General features: G+C 38.5%; 1 protein-coding gene across 3 annotated transcripts in view; it reads left to right on the forward strand.

The window, feature by feature from the left end:
* LOC126278526 (centrosomal protein of 120 kDa-like) overlaps positions 1 to 24,727 on the forward strand; it is a 203,617-nt gene that overhangs the window by 86,665 nt on the left and 92,225 nt on the right. For all 3 annotated transcript variants that reach the window (XM_049978701.1, XM_049978700.1, XM_049978702.1), the window contains one exon: positions 19,898 to 20,089. In XM_049978701.1, coding sequence (XP_049834658.1) covers positions 19,898 to 20,089 — 192 coding nt within the window. The remainder of the gene's footprint in view (positions 1 to 19,897; positions 20,090 to 24,727) is intronic.

The raw sequence follows: 24,727 nt of genomic DNA on the forward strand, positions 1-24,727 counted from the left end.
TGAAACAGTGGGATAGTTGTGTGCTCAGGCATCTGGTAATTACTTTTGAATAACGACTTCAATTACACCCACAGTCTTGTTTCATATCTTTTCTTTTTAACATCCCGCACCCATACATCCTCAGTTGTGCAGAATATTTAAGGATTTGTTACAGTTGCAGGTTACTATTCTCATAGATGATAGTCTTGGCAATAGTACGTTTGTAGGCAGAGAACAGGTTCTACAACACTCTCCATGTCCCGTATTGAGTGTAGCACCAAGCTTGTTTGCTTTCCCCTCACAGTCTTGCTAAACCAAATTACAAAAAAAGGATGCACTGTGCTTGAGCAAGATCTGTACAACATTTTCTCCAAGGACTGAATAAAGTTACTTTGTGAGAATTAGATGTTAGTAGTGGGGAGCAGTGCCCATATGGCTAACTGGTGTCATTGTTGCTGGCTTTGTTGGTATTGGGGAGAGTGGTGGTGCATGCTACAGGAACTACTGTGCAAATTGATGATACTGTAAAGCTCATTTCGTGCATGCAGAGTAGATTATATTTTTTGGAAATGCTTCGCACTGTTTCTCCCTTCTGGTGGATATGACCTGCATGTAATTATCATGTTGTTGGACATGAAAGTCGAAACACCAACTGTAATTGATACTAGGTGCTTAGTGACAGACTTAATAAGTGAAATTCAATTTTTACTATTTTTCATAAAGCTTGGTAGCTTAAAATTTGCTACAGGATATACATGAATCTCTGTATGGATCAGTGTATTTCATACCCGTATGTTACCCACATTTGAACCCGACATTTATATTTCTTATGTCTATTGTGCATTCCTTTGATAGAGCTTTACTGCCATAACCTGCACAGCGATATTCATTCTCACTCATATGATTTCAATTGAAGCCATACTGAAAGCTATGTCACTGTAATTATTAATACAGCATTTTGAAATGGCAACTCAGGGTGCTGCCACAGTTTGAGTCATCATGCCACTTGCTGTAGCATCCCTTTAGTTGCATGTGGACAAGCGACTTAATTACACTTTGGAAGGTGTATGGTAGCAATAAGATTGTTCAGCCATACATTATAAATGTTGCAAAGTAAGTAATTACTCAATTTAACCGAAAAAATTGTTAGATATGAACACAAGTGGTATTTGGTAAAACACACTTCTGGATACTTGCTGTCTAAAAATCTCCCTGGAAACAATGGTAAAGGGTGTGTTGGTTGTTTTGAGAAATTACACAGTAAAATGTCAATGGAATCTCATAAGGAAGGTATTTCAAGTTCACCCATTGCAATTTTGTTATTCAGATAAGTCATTGTTTTCAGATATATTTTGAAGTAGTGATATATTTTTAAAATTTGAAAGACCACCCAAAAATTAAATCTTAAAAATACATAATGTCCACATAACATTGTTTACTGGTGAACTGGGTGCAGTTAACGTGGGTTAGCAGTGACTTACCACTGTTTACATGCTGAGTGAGTTAACAAAACACTACTGAGAAGCTTCACAAAATAAATACAAAATATCATAATTGTTTCGGTTTACAATACCAAGATTGTCAGTACCAATTCATGTGAGAATAAAGCAAAGCTACTGCAAAAATTTCTCTGTGGTTCATCACACTATAACATAAATTTTATTGCTACCTTACAACACCATGTAAACAACGTTAAGGATGGCCCTTAGCATTTCTGCCATTACACTGTTATGTAGTTTCACCTGAATAAAGGCAAGGGACAAAACTTTATGTTGTTTGCTTGCTTAAATAATTATTTGCAATTACCTGATTATCAACAACTTTTGAAGTGCATTCGCATTCATAAACATATTCAGGATGTTTATGTGAATTGGAGTTATCACATCTTCCTCACATTTGTGCAAATCATCTCTCAAAATGATTTTCCTGGACAAACACTACACACATTACTACTACTGTCTCCCATGGTAATGGCAGTTAAAACTGTTTACATGGACATATCCTGAAAAGTAGTCATTAGTGAGAATAGTAAATTAGAGATAGGGCTGCCTTTTCTCAGTTTATTGTGGAATTATCGACTAATATTAATATCTAATCATCATATACCATATTTTATGAGCAATAACTCTGTTTCTCGTCATCATCTGTGCCTTACCTTAGTTTACAGCCAAGGTCTTCATATCAGACTCACTTCCGCAGTCAACTTGTGTGCCCGTGAGACCCATTATCTGAATTTAGTGAAATAACAAGCTGTTCAGCGTTATTTTACAGTACACATTCATTGCTCCATGCTTTCATAATTAATTTCCATATATGTCTCTCATGATCATTTCCTGGCCAGAGGCTGTTTAAACATACAGTGTAAAGGAAGAACGGGGCCTAAGTTAAAAAGAGTGGAAAGGTACCATGTGGAGAAACTGAAAGATGAGGCAACGAAGACCGGATACCAGTTGCAACTTAGTAACCGCTTTGAAGCACTCAGTGAAATGGACACAAATCAGGACCTTGAACTAATGTGAGGAAACATCCAGAGCTCAGTTAGGGATACAGCAAAGGAAACACTCATGGGAAACCCAGTGGGCAAGAAGATCTGGTTTGGAAAGGAATGTGCAGATGCCCTGGAAAGGAGAAAGGAAGCCAGGAACAAGTGGCTGAAGGGGACAAATCTGGCACAGGCCAAAGCACAATTTGAGGATGTCTGAAAGACTACACAAGCAATTCTGAGAAGAGCAAAGAGGAAATACATAAGGAATATCATCATTGAAGCAGAAACAGACTTTAGAGGACAAAAGGCTAAGGAAATGTTTCTGAAGGTGAAGTACCTCTGCAAAGGTCAGCAGGCCAAGCAGAAATTTGTCAAAGATTCCCGTGATAAGATCCTGATGAACGATAGGGACATAGCTGAGAGATGGAAAGAGTACTTTCGACAGCTGCTAAATTGTGATGAACCCGAACTGCAGTTTGATTTCCAGTACCCAATTACAGCCGATGCAGACTATCCCCCACCTACCCTGGATGAGATAAAAACCAGACTCAGACACCTTAAACAGAATAAGAGTCCAGGCGAAGATGGAATACAGGCTGAAATGATCCTGGCAGGAGGAGAGAAACTTGCAGAAAAAATACACCGACTGATACAGACAATATGGACCACAGAAGAACTACCAGGAGAATGGAAAACAGCTCTGATTTGTCCAATACATAAGAAGGGTGACAAACTGAAATGTGACAACTATCGAGGAATCTCCCTGCTTAACGTCTGCTATAAGATCCTGTCCAATTGCCTCATACATAGAATTCAGCCAGTGGCAGACTCGGTGATTGGGGAGTACCAGAGAGGTTTCCAGCCAGGACGGTCAACAGTAGATCACATCTTCAGTCTTCGGCAGCTCACTGAGAAACTGGGTGAATATGGTGAAGATTCACATATTTTATTCGTTGATTTTAAGAAGGCCTATGACTGCATACATCACAATAGCCTGCTCAACTGTTTAAGGGAGTTTGGCATAGCAGAGAAACTCATAAATCTGATAAAGATCTGTCTGAACGAAACACCTGCAAAGGTGAAGATGGGGAATCGCGTAACTGAGGAGTTTCAAATTGTGACAGGACTCAGGCAAGGAGATGGGTTGTCCCCTATCCTGTTCAACTTTGCCCTCCACAAGATCGTGCGCGAGACTTTCCAAGAGAGCGAAGGGATTGAAATCGAAGGAAAGAGACTGGCATACTTAGCCTATGCAGACGACATCTGTTTATTCTCTAGGTCGGAAGAGGAGTTGGAGCAAATGACCAAAGCACTAAAGGAGGCTGCCAGCAAATTTGGGCTAAACATAAATGAATGCAAGACCGAGTACCTCGCTATGATGCGTGGTCATTGTCAGACTGCTGATCATCTACAATCACAGCAGGTTGGGGACCATTCCTACAAGAGAGTGCAAGAATTCAAATACCTAGGGGCACTTTTCACTGAGAACTCGTCATGCGAAGCAGAGATCAATGCCAGAATACAAGCAGGAAACCGATCTTACCATAGCCTATCACAACTGCTTCGCTCCAAATATCTCTCCAGACAGTTCAAGATTTGACTGTACAAAACCCTGATCCAGCCTGTTGTTCTATATGGCTGTGAGACATGAAGTATCTGGGAGCAGGACTTCCATAAGCTCCTTTTTTTGAGAAAAAAGTGCTTCGGAAGATCTTCGGTCCAGTTCTGGATGCAGGTACAGGGGAATGGAGGATCAGATACAACCAAGAGCATGAGGAACTATACCAGCAGCCCAACATAGCAGGAACTGTCAAAGCCAAACGAATGCAGTGGGCCGGCCATGTGGCCCGGATGGAGGATCACAGATGGCCTCGGAAGCTCCTGGATTTCACACCTACAGGAAAGAGACCGCCAGGAAGACCCAAGAAGCGTTGGAGGAATGGACTCCATGAAGATTTAAACCAAGTTTCAATAGATGTGAACGGACGGTGGATAGCAGCAATGGACAGAATACAGTGGAGGAGGAAACTTGTAGATGCGTGCGATCCACTGGGCCTGTTCACGTAGTAGTAGTAGTAGTAGTAGTAGTATATGTCTCTCAGATGTATGTCACTCTGATGACAATGTGTGGTTCACAACGTCTCTTGCCAATATTTCTGCTTTTGCCAGAAATAGTAAACTTCAACCACTGCTATTGCAAAAACCAAATTGCAAAAGGTGTAATGTGTCTACAATGCAAAAGATACACCTTTGCAGTTGTACCCACACCAGCCCAAGCCAAAACATCTGGTTGTGTCATAATTGCCACGAAAAAGAATTGCGTCTACAGTCCTATGCAAGTGAACTTTTTCTCAGTTGCTTGATGAGATACTTAAAAGACAAATTTGATACAATGATCAAGGATAACTGATTTTTAAGTACAGAGGTCTAAAGACTGAAAGTATCTGTGTTCACCCTACAAAAGAAAACACACGATGGTTCCGATTTAAATTGTGTAAATTTGAAGACTACAGAGAAGACATATCAGTGCAAAACCTTCAATACTGGGGAGACTTCAAAATCAAAATGTGCCACTCAGTTACGGAAAGAGCTAAAATAAAAGCAAATGAAAAGAATAAAGTATTTATAGAAATGGATACTAGCATGAAACAAGTAATGTAACTGCTCCATCAGTGCTCTGTATGTCCAGTGCATTTTATGAATAGCAGGGTCAAATGATATCTGCCTAAACGAACAAATATTTACTTGAAACACTGTGTGGTCTCAACACCGAGTAAAGCTAGAAGTGTTTGTAGATGATGCCTCATTACATGGAATAGGGGAAGTTTTGTCTCAATAGGCTGGCAATATGGAACACCTTGTAGCATTCGTGTCTTAAGACACTGAACAAGGCTCAAGTCAACTACAGTCAGCTGGAAAAGGAAGCTTTAGTCACAATTTATGCTGTCACAAAATTTCCTCAATATCTACATGGTAGAAAATATTTTCTTTTGACTTATCATAAGCTGCTGAGTGCTGATTTTTGTACGGCAAATGATGTTCCTGATCATACAGCACAGAGGCTACCATGTTGGTCACTACATCTTTCCAATTATCAGTATGAAAGATTTTTTATTGCCCTATGGCACAGCAGTGCGAACTTAGACATTCTGTCTCATTTGCCTATGGGAAATGATTCTAATTTTGACACATCAGACATTTCTTGTCTTCAGATTCCTCATTCTGAATCACAAGCACTGCAAGCTTTTCCTATTGATCCTTGGCAGATTGCACAGGCTACTGAACATGGTCCATCGCTTGCTCAAGTACTTCATTTGGATGAGGTAGACTCATTATCAGAAATCAATCTCAGATGCAGTAGTTAGCAAATACCAACCTCTTTGCAACAGCCTTTCTCTTCAGAATGAGGTAATTTTATTGCATTCTTGTAATGAACAAACATGAGACCCAATTCTCACATTTCTGCAACAACATATGCTGAAACTATTGCATAGAGGGTATTGGGGAATCATTAGAATGAAGCAGCTAGTGTGCCAGCATTGTTCGTACCTCAGACTAGATAAACAGATAGAAGATATGACTGCCGTAATAACTAGCCAGTGCTGCACCAAGAATTATTTTTTCTTTTTAATATTCATATTGATTTTACTGATCCTTTCTGGAATATAAGAGGGCTCATTATAGTCAGTGCATTAAACAAACATCCTTTTGTCATTTCAGTGCATTTGGCAACTAGTGCTTGCACTGTCACTATCGGAGCACTCAGTTCTGTCTTTTGCCTAGAAGGTTGTCACAGGCAATGGTATCGGACAATAGTCTGCAGTTTTCTTCTCTGGAATTTCCACAATTTTGCGAACAAAATGGAATTCAACATATCCTAATGATACTATTCTCTCCTCAATTGAACAGTGAAGTTGAACATTTCTTTCACACTTTGAATGCCCAGATGTCCTAACGTCATGCTTTGAACTCGAGGGATGATGCTTTGTTGTTTTTTCTGAGCAAATGGTTCAAATGGCTCTGAGCACTATGGGACCTAACTGCTGAGGTCAATAGTCCCCTAGAACTTAGATCTACTTAAACCTAACTAACCTGAGGACATCACACACATCCATGCCTGAGGCAGGATTCGAACCTGCGACCGTAGCGGTCGCGCGGTTCCAGACTGTAGTGCCTAGAACCGCTCAGCCATTACGGCCGGCGGGAAGGGAGTCAAGAGACCAAAGGGAAATGGTTACTGAGGTTACTGATGGGACAAACAATCAAAAGAGAAAAAAGAGGCAGGAAGTACGGAAGTGTATGGCAAGTATTAACAGTCAGTGTTACACCTATTGCATTATGCCTGCGCAGAATGCTTCCCCATCATAACTTTTGTAGGATGTTTCGATGAACCCTCTGTCAGGCACTTAATTGTGAATTGAAGATTAATCATGTAGACACGGCTGCAGATGTTCATTGCCACCACACTCTGCTGTGTCTCTTTCACCTTTGTCATTAACTTCCAATGAACTTCTGCATGAATGACAAAGTTTTCTGTAATGTCCATAACTAGCTTCACAACTGAGAGTCTGGGGTCATCACTCGGAGATTTAGCTGTGCTCATAGCATTATTGACAGTGCATTGGGCACCCATAATTGGCACCAGAGCCTACATTGTTTCTGTGATTGTAGTGATCCTGCTGCAGATTTTCATTTTTCAGACACCCTGCCTCCAGTCCAGTCTGCTGCGATGAAGCAACCTTTGCTGATTCCTAATCAGGGTACATGGGTCTTCCGATGGCCCTGTCATGATTGATCCCTGCCTGTGTATGCAGCTAGTGATACCTCCACAGACATTGCTGCAGCCACTGCTGCACCCTTTGCTGTTTGTAGTGATGGCAGTCACAGATAACGAGCCTTTCTGCAGTCCTACCTTCTGTTTTTTGGGAAATGTTCATGGTGGCTAGCAATATGAAAGTTGGGATGCAGGTTGATTGACACCATTCGCCACAACGCCACAGCCAACCCCATCAGCAACACCACAGCACAGACACAAACCTCCCCCTCGTCATTGTTGACAATCCCACTATGCAATGAATGGACGCAATTTTGGTGCGGTGATTGGTGATAGGCAGGAGATGCATTTTTCAGTATAGAATGGTATCATCATCTTCATTGATCGCATGCAGCTACAAGGGAGACAGTGTATGTACACCTTCCACCAGCAAACTCACTCTTTCATTGCTCGCTGTCTCCTGTGGGGGGCACCACATATATGTGCCACCAGAGGGTACTGAATTCACAAGACATCACTGCCTGTGACTCTGATTTTTTAAACAGCCACACTCAGAGTTTTGACCCAGATTCAGTGACTCTTCATACTATTACTAACCATAGTATGAAATACAACAGTGAGAAAATATGTTGATGTAGTTCAGTGCTATGAAGTGTTACTACCACTTAGAGACTCCTGGGTTGCATTAGTTTGTCTCTGTCAAGAACATTACTCTCCTTTATATAACTCAGCACCAAGAACAACTCACACCTATTAAAATTACATATATTTCAATATTTAAGTGTACATATTGTAAATAAACTTTTTAATATGTTACCCTTTTGTAGACGTCTGATTGTCTTTCTCGGCCATTTCGATCTCTGACACACCACACTGCACAGTTCTTTGATTGTGAATGAGAATTGAGTTCACTGGATAAATTAATTGTAGACTGTGGGTTTGAACATGATGCAGACTGCCACAGAAAACTGCACACAGCTGCCAAACCATCTGTGATCTTTTATTGGCATCTGCATCATGGTCGTCAGCAGCACACGTCATCAGCTGGCTGGTCCTTGGAATAACAGTGTCCAGATCCACTTGTCCTTGGAACAGCAGTATCAGCTCCATTCATCCTCATATCTTTCCAAAGTTATCAGCAGTGACACGATACTCTTGTGCACCCACTCTCCATCAGCTCAGTTGAGCCCTCTTCAGTGGATTCACCTATCTCTTTTAGTCTCTCTGCTGTCCTGCGAGCATGTCACCAAGTGCAGTGTTATGCTTCTGGTCTGAAGAACTATGTTAGCATAGTTGACTTTAGTTTAATCATGCTCTAGTTTCATTTAACCAGAGTCTAGGCCACATGAAAGTTTTGAACTACAGTAATGAAAGATTTTTTTTAATAAACCTGGAGATCTGTTGTATGTGAAAGAGACGTGACTTGAAAAATAATTCATTCACCTTGTAAGGAGTACTGCTGTCTGTGATGTTATAATGTGTTGATATTGTACTCCTTAATAATTGCTGACTTGGGAGGGAGAAGAGTCAGCAATGGGCTACTGTGAGGAGTGATCACATGTCACCACTAATCAGTAATGTGCAGAATTTGATAGACAGTGGAATTAATAGTTGAAAAGTGTTATGTCGGTTAGTAGAAGAAAAGTATTTCAGGGAAAGGCATTCTGTATTTGTTAAGATTTGTGGCTGGTACAGTGTCATGTAGAAAAATCAATAATTGTCATGGAGAAAAGTTGATACAGTTTTATGTTTGAGAATTAATAATTGCCGTAGAGACACATATTGATACCAGAACATAAATTAACCCTTTAACGGGCGCATTTTGTGTGGCGACTCAGCGAAGCCAAATTTTTTTTTTTTTTTTTTTTTCATTGAATTAGAATTTTGATCAATTTATTATATTTTATTTTTTGATAATTTTATTTTTGTGATTAGATCTAAAAATTATGGTGGTAAATATATCATTACAGCACTTTTTTAAGCCTTACATTTTTGGTGGTAAACCGATTTCCCTCTTGTGAGCTTTACTCTTTGGTGGGAAGAAGATATACAATTTCCATTTTATAAGCTGTAACATGTTGGCATTACATGTAAAAAAATTTTAAGAAGATGGTGATTTCATTTTATTTCACTTTATTTCAAAACATTTACATTACAAATTTACAAGTAATAATTCTTTTTCAACAAACTGTTCAAATGATTCATTTACAAGTAATAATTCTTTTTCAACAAAATGTTCAAATGATTGTTACATTTTCTTTTTATTTTCCATGAAACTGACAGAAGCATAGTTCAATACACAGGGGTATGTTGCAGGAGCAACATACATATTTTGTTCTCTTGTCTCGAGCTATTGTTGAACACTTTCGGCACCGTCTGTAGGTTGTTTCTAAAACAGGCATATGATCGCCTACTTTTGCCAGTCGAACATGATCTGGTACGGTGTTCTTCTTGGTTAGAATGGTTACTGCATGTCGTCATATCCCTCTTGTCCTTTATTAGTTTTGTACAATATAAAGGCATTTACAACTGCCATATCTAATAGGAAATAGAGAATCGGATGCCACCACTTACGAGAACGTCGACCTATTGCATAACGTTCTCTAAGTTCATCAAAGTGATCTACCCTTCCCATTATGGTATTGTATGTTGCCACAGCTGTGGGACACATAACCGTGCTGGTTGTGCCATCGTTATTCTTTCTTGAGACAAGTGTGGTATCTCTAGGATGGTCTGAAGTTTTCAAAATAGTGACAGGTTTGTTGTCCATACATTTGATAGCTGCAATGCAACGTTTGTATTGAAACTGAAATTCTCCTCTTTTCAAGGTACATTTATCTTTCATCAGTTATTTTATTTATCCATCTGTTGACAATAAATATTTTATGGATGTTGTCAAGGGTACATGTAAGCCATTTGAAAGAAATGGGACACAAACAATATACGTAAAAAGTACAAAACAAAATAATACAATGAAGTTAATAATAATACAATGAAATTAATATAGTCTATATACATCCCTGTTTGTTATTTTAAGTGCATAGTCTGTTTTTCATAAGGCTTTAGTTTTGTCCTCTCTAAACGGCAAGTCGAATTGTGAAATGATTTGGGTGAAGGTCACGGTCACGGTTAAAGCAGGCTCAGACATGGTAATTGGTTGTCTCTATAGGCCCCCGGGCTCAGCAGCTGTTGTGGCTCAGCACCTGAAGAATAATTTGGAAAATATTTCGAGTAGATTTCCCCACCATGTTATAGTTCTGGGTGGAGATTTTAATTTGCCGGATATAGACTGGGAGACTCAAACGTTCATAACGGGTGGCAGGGACAAAGAATCCAGTGAAATATTTTTAAGTGCTTTATCTGAAAACTACCTTGAGCAGTTAAACAGAAAACCGACTCGTGGCGATAACATATTAGACCTTCTGGTGACAAACAGACCCGAACTATTTGAATCAGTTAATGCAGAACAGGGAATCAGCGATCATAAAGCGGTTACTGCATCGATGATTTCATCCGTAATAGAAATATTAAAAAAGGTAGGAAGATTTTTCTGTTTAGCAAAAGTGACAAAAAGCAGATTACAGAGTACCTGACGGCTCGATACAAAAGTTTTGTCTCAAGTGCAGATAGTGTTGAGGATCAGTGGACAAAGTTCAAAACCATGGTACAATATGCGTTAGATGAGTATGTGCCAAGCAAGATCGTAAGAGATGGGAAAGAGCCACCGTGGTACAACAACCGAGTTAGAAAACTGCTGCGGAAGCAAAGGGAACTTCACAGCAAACATAAACATAGCCAAAGCCTTGCAGACAAACAAAAATTACGCGAAGCGAAATGCAGTGTGAGGAGGGCTATGCGAGAGGCTTTCAATGAATTCGAAAGTAAAGTTCTATGTACTGACTTGGCAGAAAATCCTAAGAAATTTTGGTCCTATGTCAAAGCTGTAGGTGGATCAAAACAAAATGTCCAGACACTCTGTGATCAAAATGGTACTGAAACAGAGGATGACAGACTAAAGGCCGAAATACTAAATGTCTTCTTCCAAAGCTGTTTCACAGAGGAAGACTGCACTGTGCTTCCTTCTCTAGATTGTCGCACAGTTGACAAAATGGTAGATATCGAAGTAGACGACAGAGGGATAGAGAAACAATTAAAATTGCTCAAAAGAGGAAAGGCCGCTGGTCCTGATGGGATACCAGTTCGATTTTACACAGAGTACGCGAAGGAACTTGCCCCCCTTCTTGCAGCGGTGTACCGTAGGTCTCTAGAAGAGCGAAGCGTTCCAAAGGATTGGAAAAGGGCACAGGTCATCCCCGTTTTCAAGAAGGGACGTCGAACAGATGTGCAGAACTATAGACCTATATCTCTAACGTCGATCAGTTGTAGAATTTTGGAACACGTATTATGTTCGAGTATAATGTATTTTCTGGAGACTAGAAATCTACTCTGTAGGAATCAGCATGGGTTTCGAAAAAGACGGTCGTGTGAAACCCAGCTCGCCCTATTCATCCACGAGACTCAGAGGGCCTTAGACACGGGTTCACAGGTAGATGCCATGTTTCTTGACTTCCGCAAGGCGTTTGACACCGTTCCCCACAGTCGTTTAATGAACAAAGTAAGAGCATACGGACTATCAGATCAATTGTGTGATTGGATTGAGGAGTTCCTAGATAACAGAACGCAGCATGTCATTCTCAATGGAGAGAAGTCTTCCGAAGTAAAGAGTGATTTCAGGTGTGCCGCAGGGGAGTGTCATAGGACCGTTGCTATTCACAATATACATAAATGACCTGGTGTATGACATCGGAAGTTCACTGAGGCTTTTTGCGGATGATGCTGTGGTGTATCGAGAGGTTGCAACAATGGAAAATTGTACTGAAATGCAGGAGGATCTGCAGCGAATTGACGCATGGTGCACGGAATGGCAATTGAATCTCAATGTAGACAAGTGTAATGTGATGCGAATACATAGAAAGATAGGTCCCTTATCATTTAGCTACAAAATAGCAGGTAAGCAACTGGAAGCAGTTAATTCCATAAATTATCTATGAGTACGGATTAGGAGTGATTTAAAATGGAATGATCATATAAAGTTGGTCATCGGTAAAGCAGATGCCAGACTGAGATTCATTGGAAGAATCCTAAGGAAATGCAATCCTACAACAAAGGAAGTAGGTTACAGTATGCTTGTTCGCCCAATGCTTGAATACTGCTCAGCAGTGTGGGATCCGCACCAGATAGGGTTGATTGAAGAGATAGAGAAGATCCAACGGAGAGCAGTGCGCTTCGCTACAGGATCATTTAGTAATTGCGAAAGCGTTACGGAGATGATAGATAAACTCCAGTGGAAGACTCTGCAGGAGAGACGCTCAGTAGCTCGGTACGGGCTTTTGTTAAAGTTTCGAGAACATACCTTCACCGAAGAGTCAAGCAGTATATTGCTCCCTCCTACGTATATCTCGTGAAGAGACCATGAGGATAAAATCAGAGAGATTAGAGCCCACACAGAAGCATACCGACAATCCTTCTTTCCACGTACAATACGAGACTGGAATAGAAGGGAGAACCGATAGAGGTACTCAGGGTACCCTCCGCCACACACCGTCAGGGTGGCTTGTGGAGTATGGATGTAGATGTAGATGTAGATGTAGATGTCCTTAAATACACAACACTGCTTAAGTGTATATTTACATCACACAACAGCTGTCCTTTAAGTATGTAAATGTAATGAACGATTAGTTAACGAATGATTAGGCACAGATAGAGTATTTTCCATTTGCCTTTATAAATATGATCAGTAAAAATTTATTGACGTACGTAGTAATTTACAGAATAAAAACATTGTTATACTAGAAATTTTTTAAATTCTGTTTTAAATTTGTTATCATCTTCTAACTACCTGATGATGTTGACAGGCAGTGCGTTGTACAGTTTTGCACCGATATGGCTCACATGCCTTTGTGTATTTGTTCTTTTTGTTCGCTGAGTATGGAGTGCTGCACTATTATGGGTATTGTAGTTATGAAAGTCGGCATTTGTCTGAAAATCTGCAATGTGGGTCCTGACATACAATACACATTTGTATATGTATAATGATGGTATAGTAAGCATTCTAAGCTTTTTGAATATGGGTTTGCAGTGTGTCTGTAGATGACTGTGAGTTATAATTTGGATGGCCCTCTTCTGCAACAAAAAAATTTGCTTTAGGTGCCCTGTTGTGGAACCCCAAAATATTGTTCCGTATGTGGCAAGAGATTGAAAATAGCTGAAATATGCCATTGTGGCATCCTCTGAGGTACAAACATTTGCAATAATTCTGAGGGCAAAACAGGCTGAATTAAGTTTCTGTGTAAGTTTTATTACGTGGTCATTAAAATTTAATTTTTCATCCACATGAATCCCCAGCAATTTTGTGGATGTCACTCTGTATAAGGCTTTGTCACCCCACACCAGATTGAGATTTACATTTTGACATCTTTCCCCAAACTGCATATAATTTGTTTTATTTACATTCAATGTCATCCTGTTTGCATTGAACCAAGAGTTGATGTAATTTAGTACTTTATCAGCAGTTGTTGGTAGCAATTGCTTTGGTGCACTTATTATCACACTAGTATCATCTGCAAATATTATTGCTTTGGCTGCATCATCTGAGGTGTGAAAATCATTTATATAGACAAGAAACAGTATCGGCCCTAGGATGGTGCCTTGTGGTACTCCTATTTCTACATATTTTGCCTCTGATACTGAATTTATTTTGTGGTTGGAGTTGGTTATAGTAAGTTGATGTCAGTCCTACAACCTGTGTTCTGTTTTTTAGGTATGATTCAAACCATTTTTTTCCTATCCCATGTATACCCAACGCTTCAAATTTTTCTAAAAGAATGTCCTGGTTCACAGTGTCAAAAGCTTTGGAGAGGTCTAAATTTACTCCTACTACACTATAATCTTTTTCTAGATTTTTGATTATTTGTTCAGTGTAGCACGTTAGTGCTGTTTCGATATTTTTACGTGCTTGGAAGCCATGCTGATTTCTGTTTAGTAAATTATGGTCATTTAGATATTTATTGATACGGTGCTTCATCAGTTTTTCTAATATTTTTGAAAATCCTGGGAGGAGAGATATTGGGCAATAATTTTTTACCTTATACTTGTTGCCATTTTTAAATAATGGCTTCACTTTTGAAATTTTCAACGTTTCTGGAAAAGATCGTTCACTGAATGATAAATTGGCTAACTGTGCAAAGGGCTTTGCGATTTGTGTTGCTATCCTTGTTATGATTGACACAGGGCACCTCATCTATGCCAGCCGACATTTTGGGTTTCAAGCTTTGTATCGCTTTCAACACTTCACCCTCATTTGTTGGCTGTACCCTCATCCTACAAGTTGTTTTTGGATATTCAGGTTTTTCTTCATTTGTAAATTTTAAGCTTAATGAAGTTGTTTCATTTATGAAATAATTATTAATATAATATGGCAAATCTTGTTTATTAATAATGACATTTTAAAAATTTTTGAAGCTAATGTCCTGGTTTTCACAACTCTTTCCCGTTTCAGTCTTCACAATACCCCATATGGCTTTTGATTTGTTTTCAGACTGTCTTATAAAACTATCATTACTCATGAATTTTGCTTTAGCAATTACTTTTCTATATACCCTCTTGTAATTCCTGACATATTCTATGAATTGTGGGTCTGTGGATGTTTTCATTTTAGAAATTAGTCGCTTTAGAGTTCCACAGGAAGTTTTGATGCCAGCTGTGATCCAAGAACTTGGCTTTGTATTGCCATGTGACCTGATTTTTGACAGCTTTTTGGAAAACACATTTCAAAATATCCCATGAAAATGGAAGAAAATGTGTTATATGCATCATTTGTATTTGTTAGTGATAGTACTTCTGCCCAAGCCTCATTAGTTAGCGTATTTATGAATTCTACACAGTTTTCTGTAGAAAAATTTCTTTTATACTTGAAGTGTGTTTTTTCTCTTTCAGTGGCCTTGAATGAATTTTGAGGAAAAGAGCATTGTGGTCTGATAATCCCAAATCAGTATTTGTTACTTCAACTTCTGTGCCTTTAGCCTACTTTCACTCATAAGATTAATATTAAAGTCACCACACACAACTACAGTGGCTCTATCGGTGAACAGAGTGTTAAGCAATATTTCTATGAAGGAAGCCCTTTCCGGTTTGCCCCTACAGTCCCTATAGAGTAGAATCCATTGTTCAAAAGCATTTGCATTAAATTCACTGTGGTGAAGAAGTTGTCAAATGCTACTAAACTGTTACTATGTTTCGGCTCTTGGGTGAGGCTAATGACCATACCCTCTCCCAGGGAATTTTCTGTACATCCGTCATCTGATTTTCCTGTGTAAATATCAAATTTTATGACATAGCCAGTCTTTGAATGTGCTAAACACCATACCTTGTATCCTCGTTTTACCGGCTTCAGAGGCATGTACAGCTTGAGTGAAGAAGGTCCCTTGAAAGGTATAATGCTTTCATCCACAGCCAATACCTTACTAGCAGTGTATGGCTTACGAATTGTGTTGTTCAGAAAGGTTATAAGAGGTTTGACCTTGTGAAGTTTATCGTGGTTTGGATGCCCTCCTGAAGGATTCAGCCTGTTGTCATTTATGTGAATAGTTTCACATATCTTTTTGAAACGTGTGCATGTCATAGGTTTCAATATGTAAGGCTGACCTAAGGCAGGTTCTGAACTCCAGTAGTGCACTACACTTGGCAACACAACCACACCCATCAAGATATTCATTCCAATCCAGGCCTGTAACTCCTCTACAGATAAATTTGTCCAGTTATTTGTTGACTCACATACAGTCTGACCAGATTGCCATTTTTGTTTGTGTTGTTCTGCATACAGATTTGTCTGCTGAACCAAATACTCCAGCATCTCATTGGTAAATGAAGAAAGAAAGTAGTCTCTCTCTCGTTCAGCAACATACTCATTGCACATTGCTTCTTCTTATAGAAATATGGAAACCATGAAGTCAGCATATTATGGTTACTTTCATGCAATTATGGCATTTGGAATTATATTTTGGGGAAATCAGCCACTGGCTAAAAAAGTACTGTGTGTACAAAAAAGAGCCGTAAGGATCATGTGTGGAGTCCATCCTAGAGACACATGCAGGAATCTTTTTTAAGAAGCTTGAAATACTTACATCTACTGCGCAGTATATATTCTCGTTGATGTGCTTCATAAGAAAAGAAAAATCCATCTTTAAGCCAAATAGTGCATATCACAGTCACAATACTAGAAAGAAACAAGATATCCACTACAAACAGCCAAATCTAAGTATGGTGCAGAAAGGAGTCCATTTCAGTGGCTGTAAGATTTTTAATGCCCTCCCTTCAAGATTTAAGTGTTTAGTAGATGATGATCTCTTGTTTAAAAAAACCTTAAGGCAGGTTCTATTGCAAGGACGATTTTATACATTAGAAGAGTTCCTGAACCACAGTGTTTAACATCTCTTGTATTGTAAATTGCAAATGTATGCCCAAATTTGTATTTGTAATACTGAATATTTTGATTGTAAACATATATTTTGCAGTATTTATTTCTCGGTAACACTTATTATTTTGTAATCTTTATCTCTCTCTAAAATGTATTTTTGTAGTGGGACCTAAGGAACTGTTTACTGTTTTTTGTTGTGTAATCTCTATCTATATCTAAAATGTATTTTTTTGTAGTGGGACCTAAGTTACTGTTTACTGTTTTTGTTTTGTTTTATGTATTACCATAAATTCTGTCCAAAAGCTTGTAAAATTGACACATTTCATATCCTGTGATAGTGTCACAACATGGAGCACCGGAACATGAGATAAATAAATAAATAAAAATAAATCTCTGTGCTGTGTTTTGTCAATGGGTGGTTGACAACTGGTTCTCCTTTTGTATCAACGCGAAGAAAGTCGAAAACAGCAGTGTCATCGGACCATTCCTCTTCTGCCAATGGCTCTTCTGCACTTACGGTACTGTCACTAGAAATATTGACGTCCATGGGGCAAGAATTGTTTGCACTGTTGTTGATATTAGGTTGTGGAAGCAAACACAGATCAACGTCTGAAGCAAATTCATCTTCTGATGCTTCATTACATTCTATTTCAGAATCCTCAGGATCACCAGGTAGTGAAAATAGCAACTACAATGCTTTTTATGGTGTGTATTTCTTAGTATAGGTGTGCTTCTTTGACATTTTTGCTACGAAAAGCAAAGAAAGATTGTGAGGCGAATAATAAGTTATAATATGATATTCCAATTATATTGCCACCAATATTAAAATTTACTTACCTCAATGTGAAAACAGTAAAGCTATGAGCACTACAACAGTAGTGATCCCACGATACACACAAACTGATTGTTGTAGCAGTTTCATATACCTGGTACAATGTACTACCACACGATGTCAGGCAAATACAGTGGTGGTAAGACATATTCCCAGAAGCATTGTGGTACCTCGACGTTTGTGGTAAGTATGCTTCCCAAGGACCACAAAAGACATTGTGGTATATAAATTTCCCGAGCTCCTTTCAGAAATGACTTTTGGTGGTAAGCATACTTCCCAAGAACCCTGGGAACACCATTATTTGGTGGGATATATACTTCCAATCGTCCTAAAAGCTATGTTTAGCTACAAACAGAAACCAGAGCTAATGCAGCGGACTACCACTAGGGGCCAGGAGCGTGCGGAAGTGGGAACACGTATTTCCATGAATGCAGTAAAGGAATAGCATTAGTGAGAAGTTTATCTCCCACAGCCCGTGAACGGGTTAAAAGGCTTTCTGTGATCAGTGAATACCTGCTCAATTAATGTGAAAACATAACATAGTAATGCTCACTTCAGTGTGAAATGAAACAACAATAATTGCTAAATGGGGCTGGGTAAGTGTAAGTATTGTTAGGGAAGTACGTCACATGCAAAACAGACAATAAAAGGAAGTGATTTAAATTGTACTGTTATTATTTCAGAGCGACATTTTTCATTCTTTAATTAAATAACTTCAGGATGTGCAACGTAAAAGAGACACATTTGCATATTAGACACATAGTCAAGTTATTTTTGTAATGAAGCATGATCTTTATGTAAAGCTCCCATACTTGAGCCTGATAGTCTGATATCAGCAAAAACGTGAAGAGAAATTTAGTAAAGAAAGGAGTGACAGAGCTTTACAACTAGTTCTCTTGAAAATTTTTTATTCCGATATTGACCAGTCAAATATGCAGTATGTTGGTGAATATTGCACCAAAATTCAGTTATCACAGATGAGATCATGATTTTTTGTCTGAACATAAATTAGCTTCTTTATTTCAGAAGTAAATATGACATAAAATCAACATTCAATTCTAAATATTTTCCCTATCTTCTTAAAGGGAGACAACAGCTGATAGACTTTCTCTTTACATCATTAGAATTTTATTACTAGTACAGTTTGATTCTTTTTCTTTGAATTAAAACATCAATGCTTTAATTTAATTAACATCTTCTTATGTGTATTCACTAAGACAGTAAGAACATCAGTATGACAACTTCCGATATTCTGCTACACTGAAGTGCACTGTACTTCACCATTTCTTAAATCCATATTGATTGTTCAGAATAATTTTATGAATTCTGTTACACTTTTCTAATCGATTAGATGCTGTTTGTGCAGATATTTTATTTAAAAATTGGTAGTATTGCCACTGGGCAGAAATATCCTATCTCAGCTTGTCTCCCCCTTTTATGTATAAGTTGAACTTCTGCATGTTTCATTGTGTCAAGGAAGCAAGAAATTATTGATTTATTATGTGGCAGAGATGGGGTGAAATTTTGTGACAATTCATTATTTTTTTGGAATTTCATCCCAGGCCATAGATTAACATTAGAAGTATGGATGAGACAAGTTACTCTCTTAGATCAATTAAAGAGTGCCCCGTTGTGTTTTACACCCACTGTCCATTTGCAGGTGCTTATGATTGTAAACGTTAAATAGATGAATTTAAAAAGTGTGGCCATTTTGTTGGTGATTTGTTACTAGTTTTTTTATTATTATTTATTTTATGGCCTTCATTGGACCACTCTAGTCAAAAATACAAAGTTCTAAACAAGTTGTTACATAGGGATACAGTTTGGTTCAACAATAACTTAATATGATATTTAGGTAATATAATTATTAGAGTCTATTCTTATATGAAAGGTGTTTTGCTCTTCTGTGTGCCCAATATTTCTTCACTCTTTCAGATATTTTCTTTCTTTCTTCATCTGAGACAAGATAATATTTAGAAAGTGGGGACTGGAAATTGGTAACTACAAATCCATAAGTTATTTTAGTGTCTTTCAAGAAACATTAAAGATACTTTTTTTTAAAAAAATTGTGCTTTATTTCCAAATTTTTCACTGTTGTGATATTTTCATGACCACACCTACAATGGCAAACATTCCTCTTATGACGTCTTGTACTTTTGCTCCTCTTAAATAGACTTCTATTATTTTGAGCCCATATTTTTTCAGAATTGTGTTTTATTACTCCAAGGAAACCAGAAACCATAAAGCAATTGAAAATTAAACAATATATTTGTATTAAGAAGTTTGCTTTTTTAGTTTTTTTAATTAGATACTTTAAATTGGTTATTCATAAATGTCTTATTTTCCTTCCAGAGTTGTGAATCATTGTTACAAGAGTCTGGTAGCCAGACATCGTTTAATTCAGAATATACTTGTCAAAATTCCCAACTATATTTTCCGGAATTGTGTGAGGCTGAAGGTTTTATACAGATTGGTCCTCAAGGAGAAACAAAAGATATATTTTTGTTCACAGTATTTATTGGTGACTCTGGACATTTGAGCTCAGTAAGTGTGTATGGCAAACATATTTTACTATAAAGAGATTGGTTAAACAACTGTGAAATTTGATTTTCGTGCACTTGATTTGTGTGTTTACATTTATTGTGTAATACCATTTGTAAATATTCATAGCATATGAGAACTGAAAAATGGAAATGTTTTGTTAGTATGTAAGAATTAAAGAAAGGAATGTTCCATATATTTTTGTTTTCATCATTTTGCCAGAATGAGAAACATGATTGAATTTATGTAACTTTGCTATCCTCTTCTCCCACAACCTTTTCATGTCCTTGATGAAGTTTGTGTTCCATTCCTCTGACCAGGTCCTTTTGGTTCCAGTTTTCGCTTTGTCTGCAAACGTATAATTAAAACTTTCTGGAAGATAAAACTGCATGATGGATCAGAACTTGAACCTCTACCTTTGCATTTTGTGGACAAGTTCTCTAATGACTGATCTATCCGAGCATGACTCGTGTTTCCCTCAAATCCCACCAGTAGCTCTCTCCTATCTGAATTTGAAAGAAGAGCATTGTTTCCAGGATGAATTTCCACTCTGCTGCAGAATGTCTGTTAATTTGAAACTTCCTGGCAGATCAAAACTGTCCAGGACTGGGATTTGAAAAGGCAAACTTTTCCCTTTCAGGGGCAAGTGCTGTACTGAGTTAACTATCGATGCCATTTCTGCGCTACATTTTTTCTTCCAGGAATGCTAGTCCAGCAAGGTACGCAGGTGGATTTTTGAAAATAGGAGAAATGTACTGGCAGATGCAAAGCTGTGAGTCATGCTTGAATGGTTGCAGGGATAAAATTCATTCAGAAAATGTATGATCCTCAACAAGTGTTTTGAATGCAGATGTATCATGTGCTGTGTCACCTGTAACGCCAGTGTTCCAAGCAGCTCATCAATCTCACCTTTCATTGTGATGGCAAGACTTAGAATTCCTTTGATCAGCCTGATATTACTCATTGTTAGAATGTAACTTCAGAATTTAATCATCTTTTTCTGAAAGTGTGAGATATTTTCTCAAAATTCTGATATTATTCCTGAGATTGCCTTTACATCTGAATTCACCAATTCAGACACAGCCAAAAGTGAGGGTCATTGCAAAAGTCATGGCAACTATTTGCTGTCTCAAAAATAGTAACAAATAAAAAACTTCTGAAATATGCAGATTGAAAGTTAGTTCATATGTAAACATTACATGTAGGGAGATAGATGAGCACACATATTGGCATAAAGATATAACATGAGAAGAAAGATGAAACAAATTTTGTCGTTTCAAACATATTTTACCATCAGTTGCAACAACACACCATAGTACATTACAAACTACGTGCATTCCATGGCATCAGGAGTCTCCCCAAGAATCCACAGTAACATAATGTGATACTAGATGGTAGTTCTTTCCAGGAGAATGAAGCATGAAAAGAGACCACAATGTGAATTGAGCAGCTATTCAGTAGGGATGTTACCCAACTTGAACAGTGCTCTTACGTAAAGATTGGAGTTCACCATGGAATGAGTGCATGACAAAGACACAAGAAGCTTGTGAAAGTGGCAGGAAATGCTGCTGTACTGTACTGAATGGTTGCTCAGTGGGTAGATGCTGTCAAGCTTGGCAGAGGTGCAATGGGCGACATGCACCAATCCAAGCAGACTGTCAGTGTGCATTTGGCTGTGCTCACGCAGATCATCCAGTGCTTGTGTACAGGTACTGAGATGATAACAATCTACAGGAATTTACAGAATGGGCTACACATACATAAAGTTGCTATAAAGTGGGTGTCTCATGCACAATGTGAAGTAGAAAAGTGAAAACATTACAAAACTTCTCATGTGCATCTAGCACATTGTGAGGAGGAGAGAGACAATATGCTTGCAAGAATCATCACCATGGATGAATTCTGGGCCAGAGCCTATGAGCCAGAACTGAAACACCAGTTCCTTAATGGTGTCATCCAGGTTCACCACACAGGCAGAAATTTCATCACAGTGCTCTTCTGTGAAGTTAATGGTCATTATAGCTTGTGACATTAGAGGAGTGGTTTTGTGCCATTTTGTTCCACGTGGACACTGTACTACTGCTGCACTTCCCTGCAATGAAACCTATGACAGGCTATCCAGGAGAAATGTCCTGAATGGCTACACAATGCTAGATAATCTACCATATTCACCAGATTTATCACTTTGTGATTATGACCTCATACCAAAACTGAAAGAGCCATTCTGTGGAACACACTTTCAAACATGACAACATTGCCACAGTAATGACATGTAAGATGCAATGATTCATTCGTGGTGAGGCCATGGGTATTCAGCATCTTCTACAGCATTGGCAGTGTGTGACGGATTTGTTGGGAGATTATTTTGAGGGACTCTGAGATGTCACAGGTTCGTGTTCCTGCCCTGTACTATTGTATACCATTGCAAATGACAGTAAGACACATTTGAAAAGATCAAACTTGTTTCATCATTGCTCCACGCAAGTGCTGGGACGGTTCCTTTGAAACGGCACGGCTGACTTCCTCCCCCGTCCTTCCCTAATCCGATGAGATCAATGACCTCACTGTTTGGTCTCTTCTCCCAAACAAGCCAACCCTCCGTTTACATATTTGGAATTTTTTAATTTGTTGCCATTTTGAGACATAAAATATTTGCCATGGTTTTTGAAATGACCCTCATATTTTCATTGGAATTTTTCTTTCTTGCTTTTCTGTGCCTTGATCAGCCTCTATTCATTAAGATTACCCATTTTTGTATTCCTTGTGACATGATTAATGTGTTGTAATGTCTTAGTTTTGCATTCTCGGATAACGATTTTTGTTATCTGTTTCAAATGATTTTGTAGGTGTTTTATAATCCAAATTTTTTTGGATTGGATTGTTTGGGGGAAGAGACCAGACAGCGAAGTCATCGGTCTCGTTGGATGAGGGAAGGACAGGGAAGGAAGTCAGCCGTGACCTTTCAAAGGAACCATCCCGGCATTTGCCAGGAGCATTTTAGGGAACTCACGGAAAACCTAAATCAGGATAGCCGGACGCGGGATTGAACCGTCGTCCTCCCGAGTGCGAATCCAGTGCGCTAACCACTGCACCACCTCACTCGATTTTTGTAATGCAGAGGTTATCTCTCTGTTTGGTTCAAGATTTAATCCTGAAGGTTAGATAATTGCTCCTAGGTATTTGAGTGAGCTACCTTGGATATTTTGGCAAATTGAGTAGTCCATCAAGATACTGCAAAACTATTTCCCATGTGCTGAATCTTTATATAAGATACTTGGATGCCAGTTTTGACTTCAATTTGAAGAATTTTTTTTAGGGAATGAGTTGCTTCGTTTCTGTTGTCATAGAGGAAAGTTAGGTCATGAACTACATTTTAATACAGTCTGCAATAGTTACTGTTTCTCTTTTATTCGATAGTCAGGTTAGTACCCTGCTATGTCCACTATTAGCATCCAGTGCATGGTGCCAGGATGTCACAAGGACCTGGTTGCTGACATCCAGCCAGAGATAAAATCCTGCTCCCAGTTGGCTGCAAGGCACATCAAATTCCACTGTGCTAAAGTCTTCAATTCACTTGCACCATTCTTTCATGACTTGGTTGTATGGTGGATTTCAGCTGGACTATGTTTTTTATTGCTATACTACAGATTATTGACAGATTTGTTTGCTGTGGACAATCTGGTTTATTTTTTTGGTGTATTTGACAGTTTACAATGACCTAGTGTGGACTAGAATTGTGTACTATCCAGTGATTACAGTGTTTCTACTTTTTAGTGTACCAATATTTTATGTGCAATAAAGAGTGTGTTGCACCATAGCAGGTGTAATATTGGTGACAGGGATTCAAACTTAGCACATGTGTGAGGAAAACAGAGTATCAGTGATCATGAATCTTGAACTCATGAAACTATGGAGTAACAGCTGCAACTTCTAATGCAACAGCAGGCACAACAAGAACAATGAAAGTAACAGCTGCAATTTCAAAAGGCAATTCTGGAGCAACAGCAGCAGCTTGTATTGCTGCAAATCATGAAGCTAGAACAGCATCCCACGACCATCACCACCATTTATGCCACTTCATCTAGAAGTCAAAGACTGGGACTTACACTGCAGCCATCTACAGCTCCACTTCCAAGCGAGTAGCACACCGACATTGCTAAACAGAGTGCTTTTCTGATAGCTACTAAGCCTCAAATATTGTGTCTTCTACAAAAATTACGTCCTCTTGATAAACTTGAGTGCTTGGGTTTGTCCAAAATTCATAGTTTGCTCTCTAAACATTAAAGCAGCAAGCACATTTTGTAGCAGCTAGGCTTGCATTTTTTTCATTGTTGCAAGAAGTCGCATCAGTCATATGCTGCATAGAATCTCAAAGAGCTGACTCATAAGTGTCAGTTGGTATGTGATAATCAAAATTTTAAATAATTCTATGCTGCATAGTATATGATGATGTAATAATTATGTATGCACATGCACAATCCACACTGGAAGAAAATGATTCGAGGAGTAAGAAGAGATGCAGATGTTGTCTATGTGGACAAACTAATAACAAAGTTCAGTGAACTGTGCTATGTGTAAAAATTCACTTGCAAGGAACATCTTACACACACACATGTAAAAAATTTTGGTAAAGGTTAGGCA

The sequence above is a fragment of the Schistocerca gregaria genome, chromosome 6 (genome assembly GCF_023897955.1).
Source record: "Schistocerca gregaria isolate iqSchGreg1 chromosome 6, iqSchGreg1.2, whole genome shotgun sequence".
Taxonomy (NCBI): Eukaryota; Metazoa; Arthropoda; class Insecta; order Orthoptera; family Acrididae; genus Schistocerca; species Schistocerca gregaria.